At 42.2% G+C, this 24114-nt stretch overlaps 1 protein-coding gene across 13 annotated transcripts in view; it reads left to right on the top strand.

Annotated features, from left to right (window-relative positions):
• phf14 (PHD finger protein 14) overlaps nucleotides 1-24114 on the top strand; it is a 230068-nt gene that overhangs the window by 5608 nt on the left and 200346 nt on the right. For all 13 annotated transcript variants that reach the window (XR_013888988.1, XR_013888987.1, XR_013888985.1 and 10 more), the window contains exons 2-3: nucleotides 11438-11548; nucleotides 13312-13913. Coding sequence is in view for 5 of the 13 variants with exons in the window: in XM_080207547.1 (XP_080063673.1) it covers nucleotides 11438-11548; nucleotides 13312-13913 (713 nt within the window). In the remaining 8 variants the exon portion in view is untranslated. The remainder of the gene's footprint in view (nucleotides 1-11437; nucleotides 11549-13311; nucleotides 13914-24114) is intronic.

The following is a 24114-nucleotide window of genomic DNA, read 5'->3' as shown; positions in this document are numbered from 1 at the left end:
GAAGCAAAACCTGTGTGCGTGACTTTGTATAGATAGGTTTCAGATGATGTGAAGGAAATAAATTACCTGATAGCTGAACTCATGCATACCATTGCTGAAACCCTAATTCTGCTATCATTCAAAAGTCTGTGTAATATTGGACATTGATTCTGCCAAAGAAGTGAGATAGCTGCAGGAAGAATGTTCCTGATGATGGAGGAGTTCAGAACCAAGGGAGCATAGTCTAAGAATAAGAGACAAACCTTTCAGGACTGAGGGAAAATTCCTTCACCCAGAAAGTGGAAGCCTTTGGAATTCGCAGCCATTGAAAGCGGTGGCGGAGCAGGCTTTAAGAGCCATACAGCCTACTCCTGCCCCTATTTTCTGTGTTTCTGTCTGAGCAACTTCAGTATTTGACCAAATGGTGAAAATTGTGAATTATGTGAAGGCACAGCCTTTGAAATTGAGTGTATTTTGTGTGGTGATGGGAGCCTAGTACCAGCGTTCACTCAAGCACTTAAATGTGAAGGCTGTCTTGGGGAAACATCTTCTCTCATGTTTATGAATTCATCGTGCTGAAAGAGTTTTCAGCTCTGCATGAATTGCCACACAAGGATTTGATATGTGATCATTTTTGGTGTGCTAAGCTGGCATATCTTTCAGATACATTCAGCCATCTGATTGAGTTGAATGTTAAAATGCAGGGGAAAAATGAGAACATTCTTGCTGCCAGATAAACTTCAAGGCTTCAGATCAAAACTGGACTCTTGGCAAGAAAAACTGGCAAATGGGTCAAATCGAATGAGATGTAAGCTGGCACTAGCAAATTCTGCTGATAAAACCACGCACATCTTAAAATACTGCAAGAAGTTTGCATGCTGCTTCCTCTCCACAAAGATTGAAGACCAACATGATAGGTGATCCATTTAGTGCTCTTTTGAATAACCAATGACATTGTTATTAAGAGAAAAAGAGGAATTTGAAAAGTTCATGAGGCATCATACTTGAAGTTTGCAGAGATGCCCCAGGATACATTTTGGTTGCTTGCGGGTCAAGAATATCCATCTGTTTCAGATCGTGTATAGCTTTACTCTTACCGTTTCCTACAACCTACTTGTGCTAGTTGGCGTTCTCAACACTAGCTTGTGTAAAAGCTAACAAAAGGAGGGAGCGCCTGTCAGTGATCAAGACCTCTCCAGATCAAGAGACTCTGCTCACAGAGGCAGGCCCAAATGTCTCATGAATATTGTTGGTAAGATGTTGCTTATAGTATTTCCTGCATTTCTGAAGTTTCACATTGAAAGAATTGAATTATTTAAGGGGAAGAATTTTTAAATTGTGTACATAAACAATATTGATTTGACATGGAACTAGTGATAAGGCATTAATTGTAAACTTCTTACAGTATGAAAATAATTATTAGCAGATGGCTTGATGTGTTTTAAGAGGATTTTTAGAGAGCAAAGGCTTTTGCTAGAGGGCAGCTCAGTTGGAGAAATTAGAAGATGTGCCTCAAAATTCTTTATTGTGTAATGTGTGCTGTGACATAGAAAAGATTGAGAATCACTGCCTTAGAAAGTATAGTTGAAACTTAATGGTATGGAACCAAGGGTGAAAGATTAGTTCTATGTGAGATCATACAAACTGCAGTTATTTTCACAAAATGGGAGCATATTATGTTGCTAACAGTGTACATTACATTTGAGTTTTGTTTACTAAACTCTACTTTTCCCTTGTCAACTTCTTCTCATCTTCCACCCTCAGTAATCTCAAGCGTACTTACAACTCTGTATGGTTCCCAAGTTCATTCATCGCCCATTTGCTTGTTGACATATGTTTGCTCCCAGTCTAGCAAAAATTTAATGTTAAGACTCCTCCTGTGTAGATGTCCCAAATGTATAGATGCCGATGTTGGACTGGGATAAATGTAGTAAGAAGCCTCACAACACCAGGTTAGATTCCCACCAGTTTATTTGGACTCTAACCTGGTGTTTGTGAGACTTCTGACTGTTGATATCCCAACTCAGGAATGTGGGTGTTACCCACTTCTCTGAAAGCAGTAATGTTAACATTGTTAACTTTAGAACCTGTCAAGCTTGATCAGATTTGATTTTGAATTATTCTACAGCAATGTTTTTCCTTAGTTGCAGAGTAGCCTGAAAGCCTTGTTCTGTGAGAAATGGCACATGCATAGCTGAACAAAAAGAAACTATATGTAAGTCTTGTTAATATGAACCAATCAGAAATCTGATTCAACCCACTTGTATTGCAAGTATTTTGGATTGATTGATGTTGAAATATGAACTGCTTGTAATTGTGTAAAGAATTCACATTCTGGCCACTTTTCTAGAGAAACAATGAGGTAACTTAGCTTATTGGCTGCAAGATTTTCGCTGAGCCCCATAAAATGGTTGATAGAAGCTCTTCTCTTCTGCTGCTCTGACACTACTGCCTTTATTAGGCACTAGAGAAAAGTACCTTTCAGGTGAACCTAGAGACTTCTTCATGAGGGAGAGCCTCAATTAGGTTACAGTGGCACCAATGAAGTTGGGGTTAACATGTTCATTGTTGGAAGATAAATGTCATCATCTTCAGTAGTATATAATCGTGTGTATTTGTATTTGAGTCAGAGAAAGACGTGCAATCTGTGGTATAATCTGTATTAATCACATTTCTAATAACTCTTTTCAGAATTAACAGTAAGAAGGCTTTCAGTTCTACATTGAATTTCAGTTTTAGAATGTAATCAGTAAGGTAACAAAGATGCTATGAGAGAACATAGGTTAAAAATGATGTATTCCATTTAAGACTGGGATGAAGAAAAACTTTTCTCTGTTGTAAACATTGGAATGCTGTGCCCCAGAAAATGGTGGAGACTGAGTCTTTGAATATTTTTGGCAGAAGTAGGTTGATTCTTGACCTACAAGGGAGTCAGAGGATATTGGGTGTAGATGGGAATGTAACATTGAGATCACAGTGAGATCAGCCATGATCTTATTAAATAGTTGAGCAGGCTTGAGTGGCAAAATAGCCTACTCTTAATTTGTATGCATGTTCCAAGAGTTTTTTTTTTGTAGCTTGGCATGCATCAAAAACTGCTGCAAATTGTAATAGTTTTTACATTAATCCTTCAAAATTTTAATTTAAATGGTCCTTTTTCCAACTTGAATTTTGTAAATGATCTTGCAGGACTTTACATCATTTCCTATAGATAAACCTTCAGTTATTATGGAATCCTTGTTCGGCAGTCTACCAATGATTGGTTAAAATGCCCAATTTATAGTTCTGAGATAATTGGTAGACATCACTGTGTATCAAAAGAATTGGCTGTACAAAAGTAACAAATTTCTCAATGAATGAGGCCCTGTTGGCATGTACCCTACTGTCTAGGGCCTAGACTGTTTAAAGAAATCTGAGAAAAGTTGCAGAAGGTTTTACCACAGGAATTTAACAAGGTGTCTCACTAGAGCCTTGTTAGGAGAATTCAGAATTATGGGGAGATGAGAGGAAATTAGCAGTTTTGGACCATTTGTGTAGAGCCTTGCATGATTACCAGATTGGTATAGCACCAAAGGTGATAGTTACATGAAGCTGTAAGTGCCCACTATATCAGAACTGTAGACCCAGATGGGCTAAACATGTGACCACGAGGTTGTGCTTTCCAAAGATTCTACCAGCTACTTGCTAGACCTAGAACCAAATACAGCTTTATCATGATGCTAATGGTGACAATGAAAAGTACATTGGCGCTCCATCTATTTTCCATGGGTTTATTGTGGACTTCATGAGAAACATGACAAGTAACTCAATCTGTAGACCACTGTATTAAATGGATAATGGATGTTCAATGGCTGAAATATAGTTAATTTTGCAGTGTAGTAGAATTTTTCCAGTTGTAGGAACCATTTACATGATACATGTAGCTATGTGCAGAAGGGCATAAATTATAATACACGAGGGTTCCATGCTATGAATGTCCAATTTCTTTGTGAGGTTGAGTGCATCAGAACCTTAGAGGATGAGAAGGGGGACTTAGTGGTAGGGGATGGGGATATGGCTGAGGTCTTGAATAACTTTTTTGTTTCGGTCTTCACGGAGGAGGACGTGAATAATTTGCCGGGTGTTAGAGATGGAAAGGTGGTAGGACTGGAGGGTCTCAATGACATTACTGTTACTAGAGAGGTGGTGCTCGACAGACTGGAGGGGCTGATTGTGGACAAGTCCCCAGGACCGGATGGAATGCACCCGAGGGCTCTGAAAGAAATGGTGGAGGTGATAGTGGATGCCTTGGTGGTTATTTTCCAGACGTCGCTGGATTCCGGGGAAGTGCCGGAAGATTGGAAAACGGCTAATGTTACGCCGTTGTTTAAGAAGGGTGCCAGGCAAAAGGCAGGGAATTATAGGCCGGTTAGTTTAATGTCTGTGGTAGGTAAAATGTTAGAATCCGTCATCAAGGAGGAAATAGCGAGGCATCTTGAGGGGAATTGCTTGATAGAGCAGACGCAGCACGGTTTCGTTAAAGGGAAGTCGTGTCTGACAAATTTACTGGAGTTCTATGAGGATGTGTCTAGGGCGGTGGATAGAGGAGAGCCGGTGGATGTGGTCTGTCTTGATTTTCAGAAGGCGTTTGACAAGGTACCTCACGAGGTTATTGCAGAAGGTCAGGGGACGTGGAGTTGGGGGTAGGGTGTTAGCGTGGATAGAGGATTGGTTGTCAAATAGGCAGAGAGTGGGGGTCAATGGGTGCTATTCGGATTGGCGGATGGTGACTAGTGGAGTGCCTCGTGTCGGTGCTGGGGCCTCAGCTATTTACCATTTATATAGATGATCTGGAGGAGGGAACCGAGTGTATGGTGTTGAAATTTGCTGATGACACCAAGATTGGTGGAACGGCAAATTGTGTGGAGGGTGTGGAGAGTCTACAGAAGGATCTAGATAGGCTGGGCGAATGGGCCAGGAAATGACAAATGGAATTTAATGTTGGCAAGTGCAAGGAAGTCCACTTTGGTAGGAAGAATTATTACTTGAGTGGCGAAAAACTGCAGCAGGCGACGGTGCAGAGGGACTTCGGGGTCCTTGTGCATGAGTCGCAAAAACCCAGCTTGCAGGTGCAGCAGGTGGTCAGGAAGGCGAATGGGATGCTGGCCTTCATAGCGAGGGGGATTGAATATAAAAGTAGGGAGGTCTTGCTGTGGCTGTATAGGGCATTGGTGAGGCCGCAGCTGGAGTACTGTGTGCAGTTTTGGGTGCCGTACTTGCACAAGGATATTTTGGCCTTGGAGCGAGTGCAGAGGAGGTTTACTAGGCTGATACCGGAGTTGAGGGGGTTGAGCTATGAGGAGAGGCTGAATAAACTAGGCTTGTACTCGTTAGAGTTTAGAAGAATGAGGGGAGATCTCATTGAGATGTATAAGATGATGAATGGGATGGATAGGATAGAAGTGGAGAGACTCTTCCAGCTCAAAGGACAGTAGGACTAGGGGGCACAGCCTCAAGATAAAGGGGGGGTGGTTTAGAACGGAGTTGAGGAAGAATTTCTTCACTCAAAGGGTGGTGAATCTCTGGCATTCTCTGCCTGTTGAAGTGGTGGAGGCTACCTTGCTAAATATTTTTAAGAAGCGGGTTGATGGGTTTTTGATAAGAGAGGGGATTAAGGGTTATGGGGAGAGGGTGGGAAAGTGGAACTGAGCCACGACAGATCAGCCATGATCTTATTGAATGGCGGGGCAGGCTCGAAGGGCTGGATGGCCTACTCCTGCCCCTATTTCTTATGTTCTTATAACGCATGTAAATGCGTATGGAAAAATATTTTCCAAACTGACAGTTGTACCAAAAAATTGTGGTTGAGTGGCAGCAGGAACTGTAAAGCCTTTCTTGACAAAGCAATCTTTAGCTGTCGTCTGCTGTACAAATTTTCAGTTGCAAACAATATCGCTTGCCTAACAGTTCTAGGACCTTTATCTAAAAAGCTGATGGTCCAAAGTCTTGGGGTGGGGGGCTCCTTTCTCTGTGGCATTCTTTTGACTAATGCTTAAAAAATGTGACGTAATTTATTTGTCAGTATTATAGTTCAAGTGACTACATTGTAGGGGGTGATTTCAGGCCCTAGATTGATTGATTCAATGATATCAAGACTTTTGGATTTTTGAGGATAAGAGTTAAGGAACTTTCGCAGGGTGAGAGAGAGCGCGTGAAGGATTTTGTGCATCATGGAGTGGGGTGGGGGGGATGGCGGTGGGAGGGAAGAAGGATGGGTGAAGAATGTTAGGAAAGAAAGGTATGTGACAGCTGTATACTCAATAAGAAATATTGCATGTTGATCCCTTTACCTTGGCTGACTTGCTAAAACTTCTACAATAGGATTCTACAATGGTGACACAGTGGTTAGCACTGCTGCCTCATAGTGCCTAGGTCAGTCTAGCCTCTGGTCACTGTCTGTGTGGAGTTTGCACATTCTCCCTATGTCTGCGTGGGTGTCCTCTGGTTTCTCCCCTCAGTCCAAAAATGTGTGGGTTAGGTTGATTGGCCATCCTAAATTGACCCTAGTGTCAGGAGAATTAGTGTTAGAATATTTGGGGTTGTGGGAATAGTGCCTGGGTGGGATTGTGGTCAGTGCAGATTCGATGGGCGGAATGGCTTCCTGCGTTGTAGGGATTCTATGATTAGCCAAATGAAATGTTCAGTAAATGACCTCCTTTCACTGGTGTGGTTGGCTCTGTTGGATTTCTCGCTTTACTCAAAGTAACTCAGCTTGCCTGTTCCTAATCTCTGCTAAGTGATCTTGGGATCTTTCTGTTCCAGTAATCAGGCCTCCAACAGCTTGGAATGCTTATAGTTTGCAAATACCAAAATTCAATGCTCTGAAACTTTCTGCTGTTCACATCATTTTAATGCTTTAATAGAATCAGATTTCTCTCTGATTCTATAACACATTCCCAAAATTGAGTTGGGAACCCATCCACAATTTTGTGAAGGACTTGACTGAGGAAAATTTATGCAGTTAAAAGGCCTTTGGGAATGCAGCTTTAGAGCCAAATTCAATTGTAGAATCAATGAATAATGTAGTAGAAGAACAGAAGAACGTAAGAACATAAGAAATAGGAGCAGGAGTAGGCCATCCAGCCCTTCGAGCCTGCCCCGCCATTCAATAAGATCATGGCTGATCTGTCGTGGCTCAGTTCCACTTTCCCACCCTCTCCCCATAACCCTTAATCCCCTCTCTTATCAAGAACCCATCAACCCGCTTCTTAAAAATGTTTAGCGAGGCAGCCTCCACCACTTCAACGGGCAGAGAATTCCAGAGATTCACCACCCTTTGAGTGAAGAAGTTCCTCCTCAACTCTGTTCTAAACCGCCTTCCCTTTATCTTGAGGCTGTGCCCCCTAGTCCTACTGTCTTTCTTGAGCGGGAAGAGTCTCTCCACCTCTATCCTATCCATCCCATTCATCATCTTATACGTCTCAATGAGATCTCCCCTCATTCTTCTAAACTCTAACGAGTACAAGCCTAGTTTATTCAGCCTGTCCTCATAGCTCAACCCCCTCAACTCCGGTATCAGCCTAGTAAACCTCCTCTGCACTCCCACCAAGGCCAAAATATCCTTGCGTAAGTACGGCGCCCAAAACTGCACACTGTACTCCAGCTGCGGCCTCACCAATGCCCTATACAGCCGCAGCAAGACCTCCCTACTTCTTTATTCAATCCCCCTCGCTATGAAGGCCAGCATCCCATTAGCCTTCCTGACCACCTGCTGCACCTGCAGGCTGGGTTGTTGCGACTCATGCACAAGGACCCCAAGGTCCCTCTGCACCGTCGCCTGCTGCAGTTTTTCGCCACGTAAGTAATAGTCCTTCCTACCATTCTTCCTACCAAAGTGGACCACCTCACACTTGCCAACATTAAATTCCATTTGCCAATTCCTGGCCCATTCGCCCAGCCTATCTAGATCCTTCTGCAGACTCTCCACACCCTCCACACAATTTGCCTTTCCCCCAATCTTGGTGTCATCAGCAAATTTCGACACCCTACACTCGGTTCCCCCCTCCAGATCATCTATATAAATGGTAAATAGCTGAGGCCCCAGCACCGACCCCTGGGGCACCCCACTAGTCACCAACCGCCAATCCGAATAGCACCCATTGACCCCCACTCTCTGCCTCCTATTTGACAACCAATCCTCTATCCACGCTAACACCCTACCCCCAACTCCACGTCCCCTGACCTTCTGCAATAACCTCTTGTGAGGTACCTTGTCAAACGCCTTCTGAAAATCCAGAAAGACCACATCCACCGGCTCTCCTCTATCCACTGCCCTAGACACATCCTCATAAACTCCAGTAAATTTGTCAGACACGACTTCCCTTTAATGAAACCGTGCTGCGTCTGCCCTATCAAGCAATTCCCTTCAAGATGCCTCGCAATTTCCTCCTTAATGACGGATTCTAACATTTTACCTACCACAGACGTTAAACTAACCGGCCTATAATTCCCCGCCTTTTGCCTGGCACCCTTCTTAAACAACGGCGTAACATTAGAAGTCCATTCATATCATTTTGATTATTAATGCACTTTGGTTAAACTATCCAAATAATCCTTATTATTTTCCCTTAGCCCTGTAATTATTTTCCTTTCTAGTATTTAATTTTTCTTTTGAAAGTTACTATTGAATTTGTCTCTACCATGTTTTCTGCAGTGCATTTCAGATCACCACAATTCGTTTTCTAAAAAACAGGACTTTCCATATCACCTGTAGTTCTTCTGTCAATTTCCTTGAACCTTTGTCCTCTGAATACCACCTTTCTGATGCTGGGAATATTTATTTACTTCAAAATCATTCATGATTTTGATATACCGCTTTCAAATCTCTCAACCTTTTCTACTATGAGAGCGACCCCAGTTTTCCTGGTCACTCTGTGTACCTGAAGTTCCTCACCTCGGCTCTGTTTTTGTATTTTATAAACTCATAGGTGTTTATAGCATGGAAACAGGCCCTTCAGCCCAATATGTAAAATATATATATTTTACTAACGTCTTGTACAACTTTAACAAGACATCCCAGCTCCTGTATTCAGCGTTCTGACCAATGAAACCAAGCACGCTGAATGCTGCCTTCACCACTCTGTCCACCTGTTTGTCTGCACTATTCCCAAAGCTTTGACATCGTTCCTAAAGTGTGGTGTCTGAAATTGAATACTATATTTGAGTGTTAACCAGCGTTTTGTAAAAGGTTTAGCTGATTTTGTGCTCGATTCATCCACTGAAAAGCAAAAGATTCATATGCATTCTAACTGCCTCCTTAAATTGTCCTGCCAACTTCAGAAAATTTGAGTACTTAGCCCAGGCTGTTTGCTTCTCGAAATCCATTTAAAATTGTAGCAAGTAGATCATTTTGCCTTGCCTCATTGTTCTCTTCAAAATTGCATTGTAAAATTCACATCGCAATTATCTGTGCTAAATTCCATTTGTCATGTGTCTGCCTATTAAACCAGTCTGCCTGTGTCCACTTGAAGTCTATTTATCCCCCCTAATTGTTTAATAACTTTGCTTCACAATGTTTTCTTAGTTTCATACAATCTGCAGACATTGAAATTATGCCTCCATATCCAAGCCCAGGCCCTTTTTGTTGACCACCTGAGGAAGATTGCTGTATACCTTCCTCCAGCCTGAAAAACAACCATTTCCTACTATTCACTGCCTTCTGTACTTAGCCAATTTTGTATCCATGCTGCCTGAATCTCTCAGACTTTAATTTTGCTCTGAAAACTATTGCATGGCAGTGGATCTTCAGTGGAAGTTCAGATACATAACACTACCATCACAAGCCTCCTCTGTAACATCACCAAAGAATTCAAAGAAGATTAAACACTGTTTCCTTTAACAGATCCATGCTGAATTTTATTGGGTATCCCATACGTTTTCTAAATGCCAATTAATTTTGTTCCAGGTTATTGTCTCCAGAAACTTCCCCAACACAGATGTTAAACTGACTAACCTGTAGTTGTTGGATTCATTCCTTACCTCTTTTTCTAAATAATGGAGAAGAAAATCTAGCCTCTGAATAATTAGTTTTCTTTATTTTAGTTGTATCTATTGAGGTATTGTGCAAACAAGTGGAATAAAGTTTATTAGTCACAAAAAAGTTTACATTAGCACTGCAATGAAATTATCCCTTCCATGCCAGTTTGAGCACAGTGAGGAGAATTTAGCATGGCCAAAGCACCTAACCAGCATGCCGTTGGGACTGGGGGGAAAATGGAGCACCTGGAGGAAACCCAACAGAGGAGAGCGTGTAGACTCCGCATAAATAGTGACCCGAGCCAGGAATCGAACCTGGGTCCCTAGTGCTATGAGGCAGCAGTGCTAACCACTGTGCTGCCCACAGCAGAGAGCATTGACTGGATGTTATTTAGGCACCTATAGTGTGACACTTCTTGACATAGTCGTTAAGTTGAGTCTGGATATATATACCTGTAATATTTCATTCTGTGAATAAATCTGTCCCAAACCAGTACTTGCTCTGGTTTCTTGATTCATCAATGACTGCCAGGAGTATAAGACTTCAAAATGAGTCTTTTAATCATTGATTGTGATTCAGACTTTTGTCTTAATGAATTTCTGCCTTGTGCAATATTAACTAAAAATGAAAGCCTGCAGCTGCTTGCATCCTGGATCAAAAACAGGACTTTCACAGTAGATTAATCTCTGACAAACTCTAAAATCCTAATAATTATTATTTATATTTGGAAGTGGAGTATGGACAAGAGAAGAACAAGTCATCACTCCTAACTTCTCTGCCATCTTCTTTGTATAATATTAAGCATCAGACATCAAATTGTCACATGCCAGCAAATATATCAGACTACAGATAATTTCTGTGCTATTAACGTGTTAAGTCTCCAGACATGATTGTACCTAATGGTCATGACCTCAATGGAAATCTTCTATCAAATGCAAAAATTAGGTCATCAATAAAACAAAATACTATATCTAAAATTGATAGCATATAGACTTTAAAAATGATTATTCGAGATGGAACCCATATTCTTAAACAAGTCTGTCACCTGAATGTTACAATGTACCAATTGATTTTTCATGGCTGTCCATGGGCAAGTTGAAGGATATGTTTTTCGACATCTTGTAGCTGTGCAGAATATCTTGCCTGCATTTCATTATGCCACTCATACTGACATGAAGGGCAATTTTTCAATTAAGTAGTAAAATTCTTAAATGGATTAAGATTTGTGAGGGTCTCATAGTTTGCTAAGGCAGCTGGCATAATGTAAGTGGGTTAAGCTGTGTTCAATTGATCAGACTGATGAGGGGAGGAGGGAAAATAAAATATTCATCTTTTTGAGTTGAAGAAATTAAAAATTTAGGTATTATTTTGGTTAACTCTAGGAATTGGGGGTATCTGTAGATGTTGCATTTACTGAATAGATATTACTTTGGATTTCCATAGTTGAGCGTGGTCCAAAGAAGAGACAAGTGAAGACACTAGCAACATCCCTGTTGGAAGCATTAGATTATGACAGCTCGGATGACAGTGATTTTGAAGTGGGAGATGCTTCAGGTAAGTACTATTTGTAAATATTTATTTTGCAGAATTTGTTTTGATCTTTTGAAGCATCCTCCCTGCCCCATCTGAAAATGTGGATTTTCCTTACTGAGGCATTGTTTCATTGATGGTGTTATGCACTTTAGGTTCCCATGATTCATATGTAAGCTCAGGATGATGCATGTTGGCAGATTACTTGATTGTGTACCGAAGCTGATCTGCTTGTGTCTAGTCACAAGCTCACATATGAAGCTACTTCCAACAAGAATTGCTAGGTAACAGTAAGGCACAACAGCTTAATTCCCAACTGTTGTCCTTGATGAAACTATCTGACTTTCATCAGTTGAGGAATTGAACTTATGGCCCTCCTGATCTGTACAACTCAGCTACACGATGGATAAATCAGATAAACTACTGGGAAAGAAGATACAACACTGAACTATAGATTGTGGTGTGTATTGTGGGGATATGGGAATGGCAGACGATAGAATATTCAGTTGGGGTCAGAATTTGGAAAGGGAAAAGAGAGATTTGATAGGTTCTACAGTCGAAACATTAACATTTTTAAAATCTAGATTAATTTCTTTTGAATATGATTTAAAAAAATAGGATTTGATAGTAATGTTTGCTGATCAAAGCTCTGATAATTCACAAATGATTTGAGACATTCCTCTTTAACAGGTTATGGTCATAAGTTGACTCCTATTTGGAGTGAAACTATTTGCTGTAGCTTTGACGGTGTTTAACACTAAGTGTTGCTCGTTTTCCCCGTTAAACTTGTGTGTTTGGATGGTGCCATATACCCTCCTTTCAGTGGTGATGGAATTAAAGTATCCCTTTCTGAGTGTTTACAATAACAGTAAATAGAGCTTGGAGAGTTGTAATCCTTTTCCCATTGGGCACAGAACCACAATGCATGGACATTAACCCCTTTGTTACTGTTTAAAAATAAGGGGTCACCCATTTAGGACAGAGAGGAGGAGAATTTTTTTTCTGAGGGTTGTGAGCCTATGGAACTCTCTTCCTCAAAAGGCAATGGAAACAGTGTCTTGGAAAATTTTAAGGCTGAGGTAGATATATTCTTGATAAGCAAGGGAGTGGATGGGAGTTGGGGTTACAATCTGACCAGCTATGATTTTATTAAATGGCAGAGGAGACTTGAGGGACCGATTGACTTGACTTACTCTTCTTCCGAATATTAAAACATTTATTTAAAATTGTAATGCAAAGCCTTCCTTTTCGAAAGTTTAAGTTGTAAACTGAACAGTAGAGTTATAAATTGAGCTATACCATTTAAGAACATAAGAACATAAGAAATAGGAGCAGGAGTAGGCCAACTAAGAGCTATAATTTTTCTTTTTGAACTATGTAGATGCGTTAAGATGAAATTTTTGCCTGTTTCATCACCGTGGGGCATTGATCAAATAGTTTAAGGGCAAAGCCATTTGACTTGGTGCATCAATGACACTTCTGTGATCAATGGAGTATGATAACTTTGCGCTGCTAAGGGTATATATTTACTTCAGAATCAAATCCTTTATTAAATTTCTGTTGTTGTGGTGATTGCTAACCCATCTACAGGGTCTTAATAGAATTCCCACTGGTGGAATATCCTATCCTGATGCCAAATTGGATTGTGCTGATTGCTAAGTTTTGAAGCATTCCAATCAAACATACATTATCGATAAAGACCTTTTAATATAACATTTGTCAACTATATGTTAGTCATCTTGATCATTTTAAAAGTATTTTAAATGTTAATATTGCTTTTGTAACAGATTCTGATGGGAGTGGAGAGAGTGCTGGTAAGGATAGTGAAGAAGGCTCAGAGAGTGAGGGAGGACAAAATGGCAGTGAAGAGGACTCCGAACAAGATAAAAAAGATACTTCTGATGGAAAAATGGAAGTTGAATGCAAGGAAGATCAGTCAGAAGAACCTGATGTGGACACTAAGGAAGATACTGAAAACAAAACCAGTAAGAAGAAAACTAAAGAAGTGGTGGGTGATGCTGGGCCAGATGAATCAAATGATGGACAGAAGAAATGGAATTTACGTAAAAAGAGAACAATGCTGGATATGATATCAGTGGAAGAATTGAATGGTTTTGATGATTATGATAGTGAAGATGACAATGACTGGCGACCTTGTAGTGGAAAGAAGAAAGGAAAAGGTGTAAATAACAACGATGGTGATGAAGGTGGTGGTGAGGATGATGATATCAGTGACAGTGAAGATGGTAACCCTGATGAGGAAGACAGTAGCAGTGCTAGTGAAGAAGACAAGAGAATGCGAAGAAAAAACAGACCTTCCAGTCAAAAAGCTGCCAAGACAGAAGGCGCAAGCGATGGCTTTATTCTGACACAGAATAAGAATTATGAGGTACTATGATTAATCAGTTATGTTCGACCAAATCAAAGAACTGTTGCCTGATGAGCTACATTCAAAAATGCTTTAATATTAGAAAAATGATGTGATTTAGGAGGTTTTAAAACTGGGAAGCTGCATAACACATCTGTACCTGGTCAGTGATAGTGCAACAATTTTTAAGGCACGTAACTCTTTGAAGTGGTTATTAATACCATATAGAATATGTCAAATTTGTCACAGTAGCTGAGCTAAAATTATCTATTGATATGTCATTTTTTCCAGTTGTGCCTTCTACTTTATAATTAAGGTGGATAAGAACTCTATTTAAAATTAGTAATCTTTAATAGCTTTTGCTGCTTGTTTTACTGCAATGAATAGGAAATTAACATTAGTCCATAACCTACTTTCTTCCTTCAAATGACTTTTGTAGGGTAGAACTTTTAAAATGTCTTAATGTTTTGTATATCACAGCTTTATACTTTAAATGTATTCTTTTTAAAGGCCCGAGTCAGAATGTAGTGAACTCCTGATCACAGCTCTGATTGCAGTTGTAGTTTAATGCTTTGCAGCAGGAAAACTTAAAATTTGGGAGTGGTGGCTCGAGGTCACTTTTATATATTAACCAAAAAATGATATGGCAAAGTCAGGGCATCTCGGGTGGGGAGAAAATAAATGGGTGTTGAATTAGTTTAAAACACAGTGTATTGCAGGGAGTTGCATAGAATTTACAAGCCACTGGACAACTGATTTGTCAGTTCATATGATCCCCATATACTTCCTATCTTGCTTCATTTTACCTAGTGACGACTGCTTATTCTTTTATCCTTCAGTGTGTTTGTGTAGCTTCTTAAATGCATTTATGTGATTCCACTACTCCCAAGTTGTAGCAGATTCCACGTTCTCACTCCCTGTGGTAAATTAGTTTCTTCTGAACTCCTTACTTGGATATATTTGTGATTATCTTTTATAAGAACATAAGAAATGGGAGCAGGAGTAGGCCATCTAGCCCTCTGAGCCTGCCCCAGCATTCATGGCTGATCTGAAGTGGATCAGTTCCACTTTCCCACTTTCTCCCATAACCCTTAATTCCCTTGTCTATCAGAAATCTATCTACCTGTGACTTAAATATATTCAATGAGGTAGCCTCCACCACTTCAATGGGCGGAGAATTCCAGAGATTCACCACCCTTTGAGTGAAGAAGTTCCTGCTCAACTCCGTTCTACCCCACCCCCTTATTTTGAGGCTGTGCCCTCTAGTTCTGTTTTCCTTTCTAAGCGGAAAGAATCTCTCTACCTCTACCCTATCTAGCCCCTTCATTATCTTGTAAGTTTCTATAAGATGCCCCCTCAGCCTTCTAAACTCTAACGAGTACAGGCCTAGTCTATTTAATCTCTCCTCATAAGCTAACCTCCTCATCTCCGGTATCAGCCTGGTGAACCTTCTCTGTACTCCCCCCAAGGCCAGTATATCCTTTCGCAAATAAGGGGACCAAAACTGCACACAGTACTCCAGTTGCGGCCTCACCAGTGTCTTGTACAGTTGCAGCAAGACCTCCCTGCTTTTATATTCTATCCCCCTTGTTATAAAGGCCAACATTCCATTCGCCCTTCTTGATCAGTTAAATCGCAAAAACTCAGTTTACAGGTGCAGCAGGTGATCAAGAAGACAAATGGAATGTTGGCCTTTATTGTGAGGGGGGTGGAATATAAAAGCAGGGAGGTCTTGCTGCAATTGTACAAGGTACTGGTGAGACGCAACTGGAGTACTGTGTGCAATTTTGGTCCCCTTATTTGCGAAAGGATATATTGGCCTTGGAGGGAAATACAGAGAAGGTTCACCAGGTTGATACCGGAGATGAGGGGGTTAGCTTATGAGGAGAGATAGAGTAGATTGGGCCTGTACTCGTTGGAGTTTAAAAGGCTGAGTGGTGATCTTATAGAGACATATAAGATAAGGAAAGGGCTAGATAGGGTAGAGGCAGAGATTCTTTCCACTTAGAAAGGAAACAAGAACTAGAGGACACAGCCTCAAAGTAAGGGGGAGTCAGTTTAGAACAGAGTTGAGGAGGAACTTCTCCTCTCAGGGTAGTGAATCTGGAATTCTCTGCCCATTGAAGTGGTGGAGGCTACCTCCGTTGAATATGTTTAAGTCACAGGTAGATAGATTTCTGATCAATAGGGGAATTAAGGGTTATGGGGAGCAGCGGGTAAGTGGAACTGAACCGCTTTCAGATCAGCCATGATCTTATTGAATGGCAGGGCAGGCTTGAATAGCCTACCCTTGCTCCTATTTCTTATGTTCTTATCACCTGCAGACTGAGTTTTTGCAATTCGTGCGCAAGGACCCCCGGTCCCTCTGCACTGTAGCATGCTGCAGCTTTTCACCCTTTAAGTAATAATCCCTTCTACTATTATTTCTACCAAAGTGGGTGTGCGCTTGTCTGACATACGGATGACGTGACCTGCCCACTGGATCTGTGCTCTCATCAGCAGTGTGTGGACTGATGGTAGACTTGCTGTAGAGAGAACTTCAGAGTGTGGTACTTTGTCTTGCCATTTGTGTAATAGTCTGCAAAGACAAGTCATGTAGAAATGATTTGAGCTGTCTTGCATGCCTTTGATACACAGTCCACGTTTCACAGGCATACAGGATGATAGTACCGCGGTGCTGTAGACCTTCAGTTTTGTTGCTGGACTGATTCCTTGACGTTCCCATACAGTGGAGCGCAGCCTACCAAAAACAGAACTTGCCTTTGCTGTTCTGCAGTTAACTTCTGTATCAGTAGTCACTGCTTGGGAGAGGGTGCTGCCAAGATAAGTGAACTGGTCCAGTGCCTGTAGTTTCTGCCTTTTTGATTGTGAGTATGGGTTCTATGAACGTTGCATGAGGAGCAGGCTAGTGCATGACTTCGGTCTTTTTAATGTTGATGGTGAGCCCAAAGTTGTATCAAGCCGTGGAAAATTTGTCCATACTGACTTGCATCTCTGGCTCTGAGCCAAATAAACTGGTTGGACTCTAACCTGGTGTCGTGAGACTTCTTTCTGAGCCAGTATACAGGGCGCAATCATCGGCAAAGAGGAAGTCTCTCAGAACGGTCTCCTTCTCTTTGATAATAGCTTGAAGTCTCCTCAGGTTGAAGAGCTTTCCATCCACTCTGTATTTGAGGCTAATTCCAGCAAAACCATCCTGGAAGGCATCGTTCAGCATGGCAGTAAACATCATGCTGAACAGTGTGAGTGCGAGCGCACAGCCCTGTTTGATGTCACTGGTGGCTGGGAAATGCCTCAGTATTCTCCGCCATCCAGTGGTCTGGCCATCGTGGAACTGGTGTGCCATCTGAATGAATTTGGAGGGAGGGGCAGCTGAACTTTGACATGATCTCCCACAGGCCTTGTCAGCTGAGTGTCAAAGGTTTTCGTGAGGTCAGCAAAGGTTGTGTAGAGCTCGTGGTTCTGCTCCTGACACTTCATGTCAATAGTCCTGCGGCCTTTGCGGAAGCCACACTGTGACTCTGGAAGCAGGCCCAGCTCCAGATGAGTGACCAGACGATTTAGCAGGACTCTTGCGAGGGTTTTTCCTGTGATGGAGAGCAGCGAGATTCCTCGGTGGTTGTCGCATACTTGCCGATTGCCCTTCCTCTTGTAGAGGTGTACGATGGAAGCATCTTTAAGTTCCTGAGGAATGGATCCTTGCTTCCAAAAGGACTGGAACAACTTGGTGAGCTGCTTGTTAAGTACAGGACCAGCAGCTTTGTAGATTTCTGCGGGTATGGCATCTGCCCCTGGGGCTTTGCTACTGGATAACTGGCTGACAGCTTTCATGACTTCGGCTACTACCAGTGGGTCATCCATGGCACTGTTGATATCAACCTGGGGAATCCTGTCTGTTGCCTCATCGTTAATAGATGACAGTCGGTTGAGGACGTCTTCAAAGTGATCAGCCCATCTCTGCAGGGTCTGAGCCCTCTCTGTAATGAGAGTTGTACCATCTGTACTCAGGAGGGGGGATCTCCCACGAGATTGAGGTCCGTAGAGATGTTGAGGGCTTCGTAGAACCATTATAAGTCATTTCTGTCGATGTATCCCTGTATTCCATCTGCCTTGCGCTCAGCCAGGCATCCTGCATTTTACACAGTTTATTCTGGACTGTCCTGCGAGCACTAGTGAAAGCATTTTTCTTGGCAGCTGATGATGGGTCATTCTGACAGGCCCACTGAAGACAGTGCTTTTCAACAAGTAGAGCCTGTATCTCCTCATCATTCTCATTGAACCAATCACGCTGCTTGCGGGTAGAGGGCCCGAGCATCTTCAGTGCCGATATTTGGACAGCATCCCTGAAGCGTTCCCAGTCATCCTCAGCGCTGCCTGTGAGATGTATGTCATCAAGCTTGATTTCTGTATATTCAGCCTGTGCTGAAGCTATGCTGGGATTCTTTAACTTGGCTGCATTGATTCTTTTCATAACCTTGCTTCCTTGTGGTTGTCTCTTGGGTCTGATGCAGAGCCTCATTTTGGAGACAGTGAGCCTGTGATCTGCCCAGTCAGCATCATGCATGGCCTTGGTCACTCTGACATCCTGTCTATCTTTTCTCCTGACAATGACATAGTTGATAAGATGCCAATGCTTAGAGCGGGAGTGCATCCAAGTGGTCTTGTTATGGGTAGGCAGACGGAAGGTTGTGTTGGTGATGAGAATGTTGTGTGCTGCACAAGTCTTCATTAAGAGTAGGCCATTACTGTTACAGTTGCCCACTCCGTGCCTCCCAATGACTCCCTGCCAGATTAGAGTCACACTCTACCCTTGCATTGAAATTGCCAAGCAAGATCAGCTTATCAGTACTCCTCACTGCTGATAGTAGGGCATCTAGTTCTTCATAGAACTTGTCTTTCATATTGTCTAGGTTGTTCATTGTGGGGGCATAGGCGCTGATCAGGGTGGCTTGACTTGTGTCCTGTAGCAGAAATTGTAATGTTATAAGCCAGTCATTCACACTCTTGGGTAGACTATCAAGTTTCCCAACAAGGTGACTCCTGACAGCGAATCCAACTCCAGCATCACAACGCTCATCACTGCTGCGACCGCTCCAGAAAAAATGTGTATCCACCTCCAGTTTCAGTCAACTGACCTACGTTGGCAAGATGAGTTTCACTCAGGGCTGCAATATCAATTTTGCATCTTGCAAGCTCTCTGGCAACTAAGGCTGTTCTCCTCTCTGGTCTGTCTGCTGTAGGGTTGTCCAGAAGTGTGCGTAAGTTCCAAGTGCCAATGGTGTGGTTTCATCTTGGGTTTTATTTTGTTTGTTCGTCCGCAAGGTGGGATCCCTGCCAGCGGTAAATTGGTCAGAATGTAGTGAAGCAGGCAATGCTTAATGCACCTTTTCTAGCTCCTTCCTCATTCTACAGAGGCGAGCAGTGTGTTCCTGAAGAGGACTGCTCAGTTGCCCAAGTAGACGCTGAGTTTCACTGTTGCTTTGGTCAGCGGAGAACGACCATTAGACCTGAGCCACCTGTGTGCACATCCATGACTACAGCTCCCAGTGTATCCACACCTGCTGCTTCATTGCTCTCCCTTTGCCACAGGACTTCAAGGATTGAACTGGACACGATGATGATGATGATGATGATGTCACGATTAGCGCTTGATTTGGATTAAAATGAGGGAGAGTTGCGCAGCGTCAGCCTCACTGTCTCTTTCCAATTCCCATCTAGATCCAGTGGCAAGACAAGAGTCAAGACGGCTGGAGATGGGACTAGGCGCAGTGAACGACTTGTTCTGCTCTTTGCGTTTCACGGCGCTTGCAGAGACCGCCTTCTTGACTGTTGGACTTTCCATTGGTCTCTTCTGCTCAATCTGCTGGAGTCTGTTTTTATGTGCTGGGATAGACATCCCCCTATCTCACCGAGGGGTAGTGACCTATCGGCTACCCTCACCTGGTTTAGCCACCTTGTCAAAGCTGTTGCCTGGGGTGTGGCCGCTGTTGCATGCAAACAGCTGTAGGGAGCTGAATGCCCAGGTGGGGACAAAGGGTGGACAAACCACCCTGAAACAACGCGACACATTCCTCCACCACCAAAGGTACTACCCCTCCCTGACACCCCATACATGCCCAATAATTCTTCTACTTATTCACTATATAAACAATCAACTTCAGTTGCTATTGATGGTCGCCCCAAAAATGATAGTTGTTTTCGTATCCAAAGATTTTAACAACTCTAGGAAAAAGGTGCCAAGATGCACTCTAAGAAACGAGACAGACAGGACAAGCATGGTGCCTATTGCTAATTATTAATTATGAGTTCTTTGAAAATGTGACTAAATACATTGACGAAGGAAGGGCGGTAGATGTGATTTATATGGACTTCAGCAAGGTGTTCGATAAGTCCCCCATGCAAGACTTCTTGAGAAAGTGAGAGGACATGGGATCCAAGGGGCTGCTGCCTTGTGGATCCAGAACTGGCTTGCCCACAGAAGGCAGAGAGTGGTTATAGATGGGTCTTTTTCTGCATGGAGGTCGGTCACCAGTGAGTGCCCCAGGGATCTGTTCTGGGACCCTTGCTGTTTATAATTTTCATAAATGACCTGGTTGAGGAACTGGAGGGATGGGTTGGTAAATTTGCTGACAACACGAAGGTTGGTGGTGTTGTGGATAGTTTGGAGGATGTCAGAAGTTGCAGCGTGACATAGGATGCAGGGCTGGGCAGAGAAGTGGCAGATGGAGTTCAACCTGGATAAATGTCGTGGTCCATTTTGGCAGGTCAAATGGGATGAAGGAGTATAATATCAAGGGAAAGACTCTTAGCAGTGTAGAGGATCAGATGGACCTTGGGGTCTGGTCCATAGGACTCTTAAATCGGCCTTGCGGGTAGAGGTGATTAAGAACACGTATGGTGTACTGGCCTTCATCAATCGAGGGATTGAGTTTAGGAGTCGGGAGATAATGTTGCTGCTTTATAAGACCCTGGTCAGACCCTCTTGGAATACTGTGCTCAGTTCTGGTCACCTTTATTACAGGAGGGATGTGGAAGCTATTGAAAGGGTGCAGAGGACATTTACAAGGATGTTGCCTGGATTGGGTGGCATGCTTTATGAGGATAGGTTGAGGGAGCTTGGTCTTGTCTCCTTAGACGAAGGATGAGAGGTGACCTGATAGAAGTGTATAAGATGTTGAGAGGTATAGATCGGGTGGATTCTTAGAGGCTTTTTCCCAGGGCTGGAATGGTTGCTATGAGAGAACACAGGTTTAAGGTGCTGGAGAGTAGGTACAGAGGAGATATCAGAGGTAAGTTTTTCACTCAGAGGGTAGTGGGTGAGTGGAATCGGCTGCCGTTGGTGGTGGTGGAAGCAAATTTGATAGGGTCTTTTAAGAGACTTCTGGATGAGTACATGGGACTTAATAGAATTGAGGGTTATAGGTAAGCCTAGTAGGTAGGGATATGATCGGTGCAATTTGTGGGCCGCAGGCCGTGTTTGTGCTGTAGTTTTTCTACGTTCTATTAATGATGTGCAATTTGAATGCAGTGTAACACTTCCTTGTCACAAATCATAAAATTAATTTAACACTGACATTACAATTATATATCATTATCAAGTCAAAAGAATTTGCCTAGCCACTTGTTTCATGACACTCTGGCTCAAATGGTAAGCTAAAAAATGATGTGCATGCACCTGTACTGCAGCAGAATTGTGTAGCCCACCATACTGGATCACCTCCAGAGAGCGCACTGAAAGCATTCAGAAACATAATCGCTTGTAATTTTGCATTGGTAAGTGAGGATGATGATAACTCTCAGCTTTCATTACCATTACTCTGAACTTCTGGAATCCACACAAGAGAAGTTGAACGTGGAATGTTAAATGTGGAACATCAAAGTTCTCCATTATCATTTGAAAGAACACTTTTTAAGGCTTGTTTGGATTTAAACTTCTGCATTAATCCGATTTATGACTGAATTGTTAGCTCTCTGTAAAATTTTAATTAGAAGTGAAAGATTCAGTGCAGATTCTTCCTGTTTGCTGTCTGTGAGGATACTTCTGTATTATTGGCAACTTGCTCTGCTTGATGTCACTTGGAGAACCCCTTGTCTTGACACTTGATGCAAGCTAACTTTAGGGAAAATGGAAATCCTCACCACAGAAATTGCCCCTGACCTCGAGATTTAGATATCTGCAGACAGAGATCAGCAGTGAGAGTACTTATTTTACCATTGACCGTAATCCAGGCCTAAGCAAAGAATAATGACAGAACTCAGGAAGTGAGTCAAGACATCAATACAACTCTTTTCAATGATTAAAGCAGCACTTCCATTCAAAGAGTAGTGAAACTGTTTACTTCTCTACCACAAATGAGTTGTGGCGACCAAGTCACTGAATGTGTTCAAGAAAGTGGATTTTAAGTTTTTAGACTTCCCAACCAGCAGAAACAATTTCTCACCACTGGCCCTTTCAAGCCCCTTCAAAATTTTGTAAGTTTCAATGCAATTGCCTCTCATTCTTCTTAACTCAAGGATATAAGCCCACTTTACTTGGCCTGTCATAGGACAATGCTGTCATCCCACTGACCAATTCAGTGAATTTTCGCTGTACAGCCTTTAATGCAAGCATGCCCTGTCTTAAATGTGGAAGCCAAACTGCACACACTATTCCAGATGTAAACTCACCAAGATGTAATAACATTTATTCTTGTATTCCGGTCCTCTTTCAACAAAGGCCAACGTGCCATTTGTCTTGCTAATTTCTTGCTGCACCTACATGTGATCTTTCTCTAATTTTGTCACCAACAAGTTGGCTTTGAGTACTGTTTGATGTTGCATGGACAATTGCAAAGTGAAATTCTTTATAACTGCGCCAGCATCAGAGATAATTTGATTTTTTTCATTCCTTACTGGAAGGCAGGACTCCTACATTTCATAACCCCAGGATTTCATGACCTCGAGCACAATGGTTAGCACTGCTGCCTCAGTGCAGGCTTCAGTTCTGGCCATGGGTGACTGCTTTTGTGTGGAGTTTGCACATTATCCCTGTGTCTGTGTGGGTTTTCTCAAAGTGCTCTGGTTTTCTCCCACAGTTCGTGATGTACACGGAGGTGGATTGGCCACAGTGAATTTTCCCCTTAATATCCCATGATGTGTAGGTTAGGTATATTAGCCATGGTAAATGTGTGTGGTTGCAGGGAGAGGGTCTGGGTAAGATACTGTGTCAGAATTGGTGCAGACTCAATGGACTGAATGGCCTCCTGCACTGTATGCGTTCAATGGCATCTATATCTCCAAAAGCACTATACTCAGTGAAGTATTTTTGAAATGTCACTGTTTTAATGTAGACAAACACAACAGCTAATTTGTGTAAAGCAAAATTCTATGATCAGCAATGAGATGTTGATCTTTAGTGATGTTGGTAAAGGTATAAATATTAGCAAGAATACTGGCAGAGCTCCCCGCTTCTTTGAATAGTGCTGTAAAATCTATACATCCAGTTGAGAGGGCTAATGGACTTGATTTTAACATCTTATCCAAAATATAGCACTTCCATCTGCAGCATTTCTTCAGTGCTGTAATTCAATAATTTGCATTTGGCTTTCTGGACTGAACTCACAATCTCTGATTCGATTACCGTACTACCATGGGTTCACAACAGATGGTAAACTGGTAACTTGTCAACAAGTAAAAGAGAAAGTGTAATGAAAGTATAATTGCCCCTGGAAGCAATAAGGAAAATTTGTAATTTTGTGACTATATCAGGTATGCATTTTTTTTAGTGTTTATAAATTACTTTTACGTGATTGCATCAATTGGAATGAGATCAATTTTTAGATAATAGGAAATGCTGGTCCAGATGAATGATGGCACTGGTCCTGGAAGCAACACCAACAGGAAAGATATTAAGATATAAAAAAGCAGCATGGCCAGATGCAAGACAAAAAAATGGTATAAACAAGAAAGGGGAGTAGATTCAGTTTAAAAAGGACAAAAATAATAACAAGTTTAGAGCAGAGATTGTGAATTGGACAGTTCTACTGCTATCCTTCAGTTTTAGTCAACCAGATTATTTAACAAGGGTTATTGAAGAAGCCTTTGGGAAATCTATGCCATCAAAACTGTTGTGAACCCAGCTAAGGTGGTTTTGCAGGAGTGTGTCATTTGGGTAATGGAACTTGTATCATTTGGGTGAGGGAACGTGAATGGAGTGGAGCTACCTTTACCGGTAACTTCACCA

This window comes from Carcharhinus amblyrhynchos, chromosome 2 (assembly GCF_965287045.1).
Source record: "Carcharhinus amblyrhynchos chromosome 2, sCarAmb.v2.hapA, whole genome shotgun sequence".
Taxonomy (NCBI): domain Eukaryota; kingdom Metazoa; phylum Chordata; class Chondrichthyes; order Carcharhiniformes; family Carcharhinidae; genus Carcharhinus; species Carcharhinus amblyrhynchos.
The sequence above is the reverse complement of the archived record's forward strand: the minus strand, read 5'-3'. Positions and strand labels throughout refer to the sequence as shown.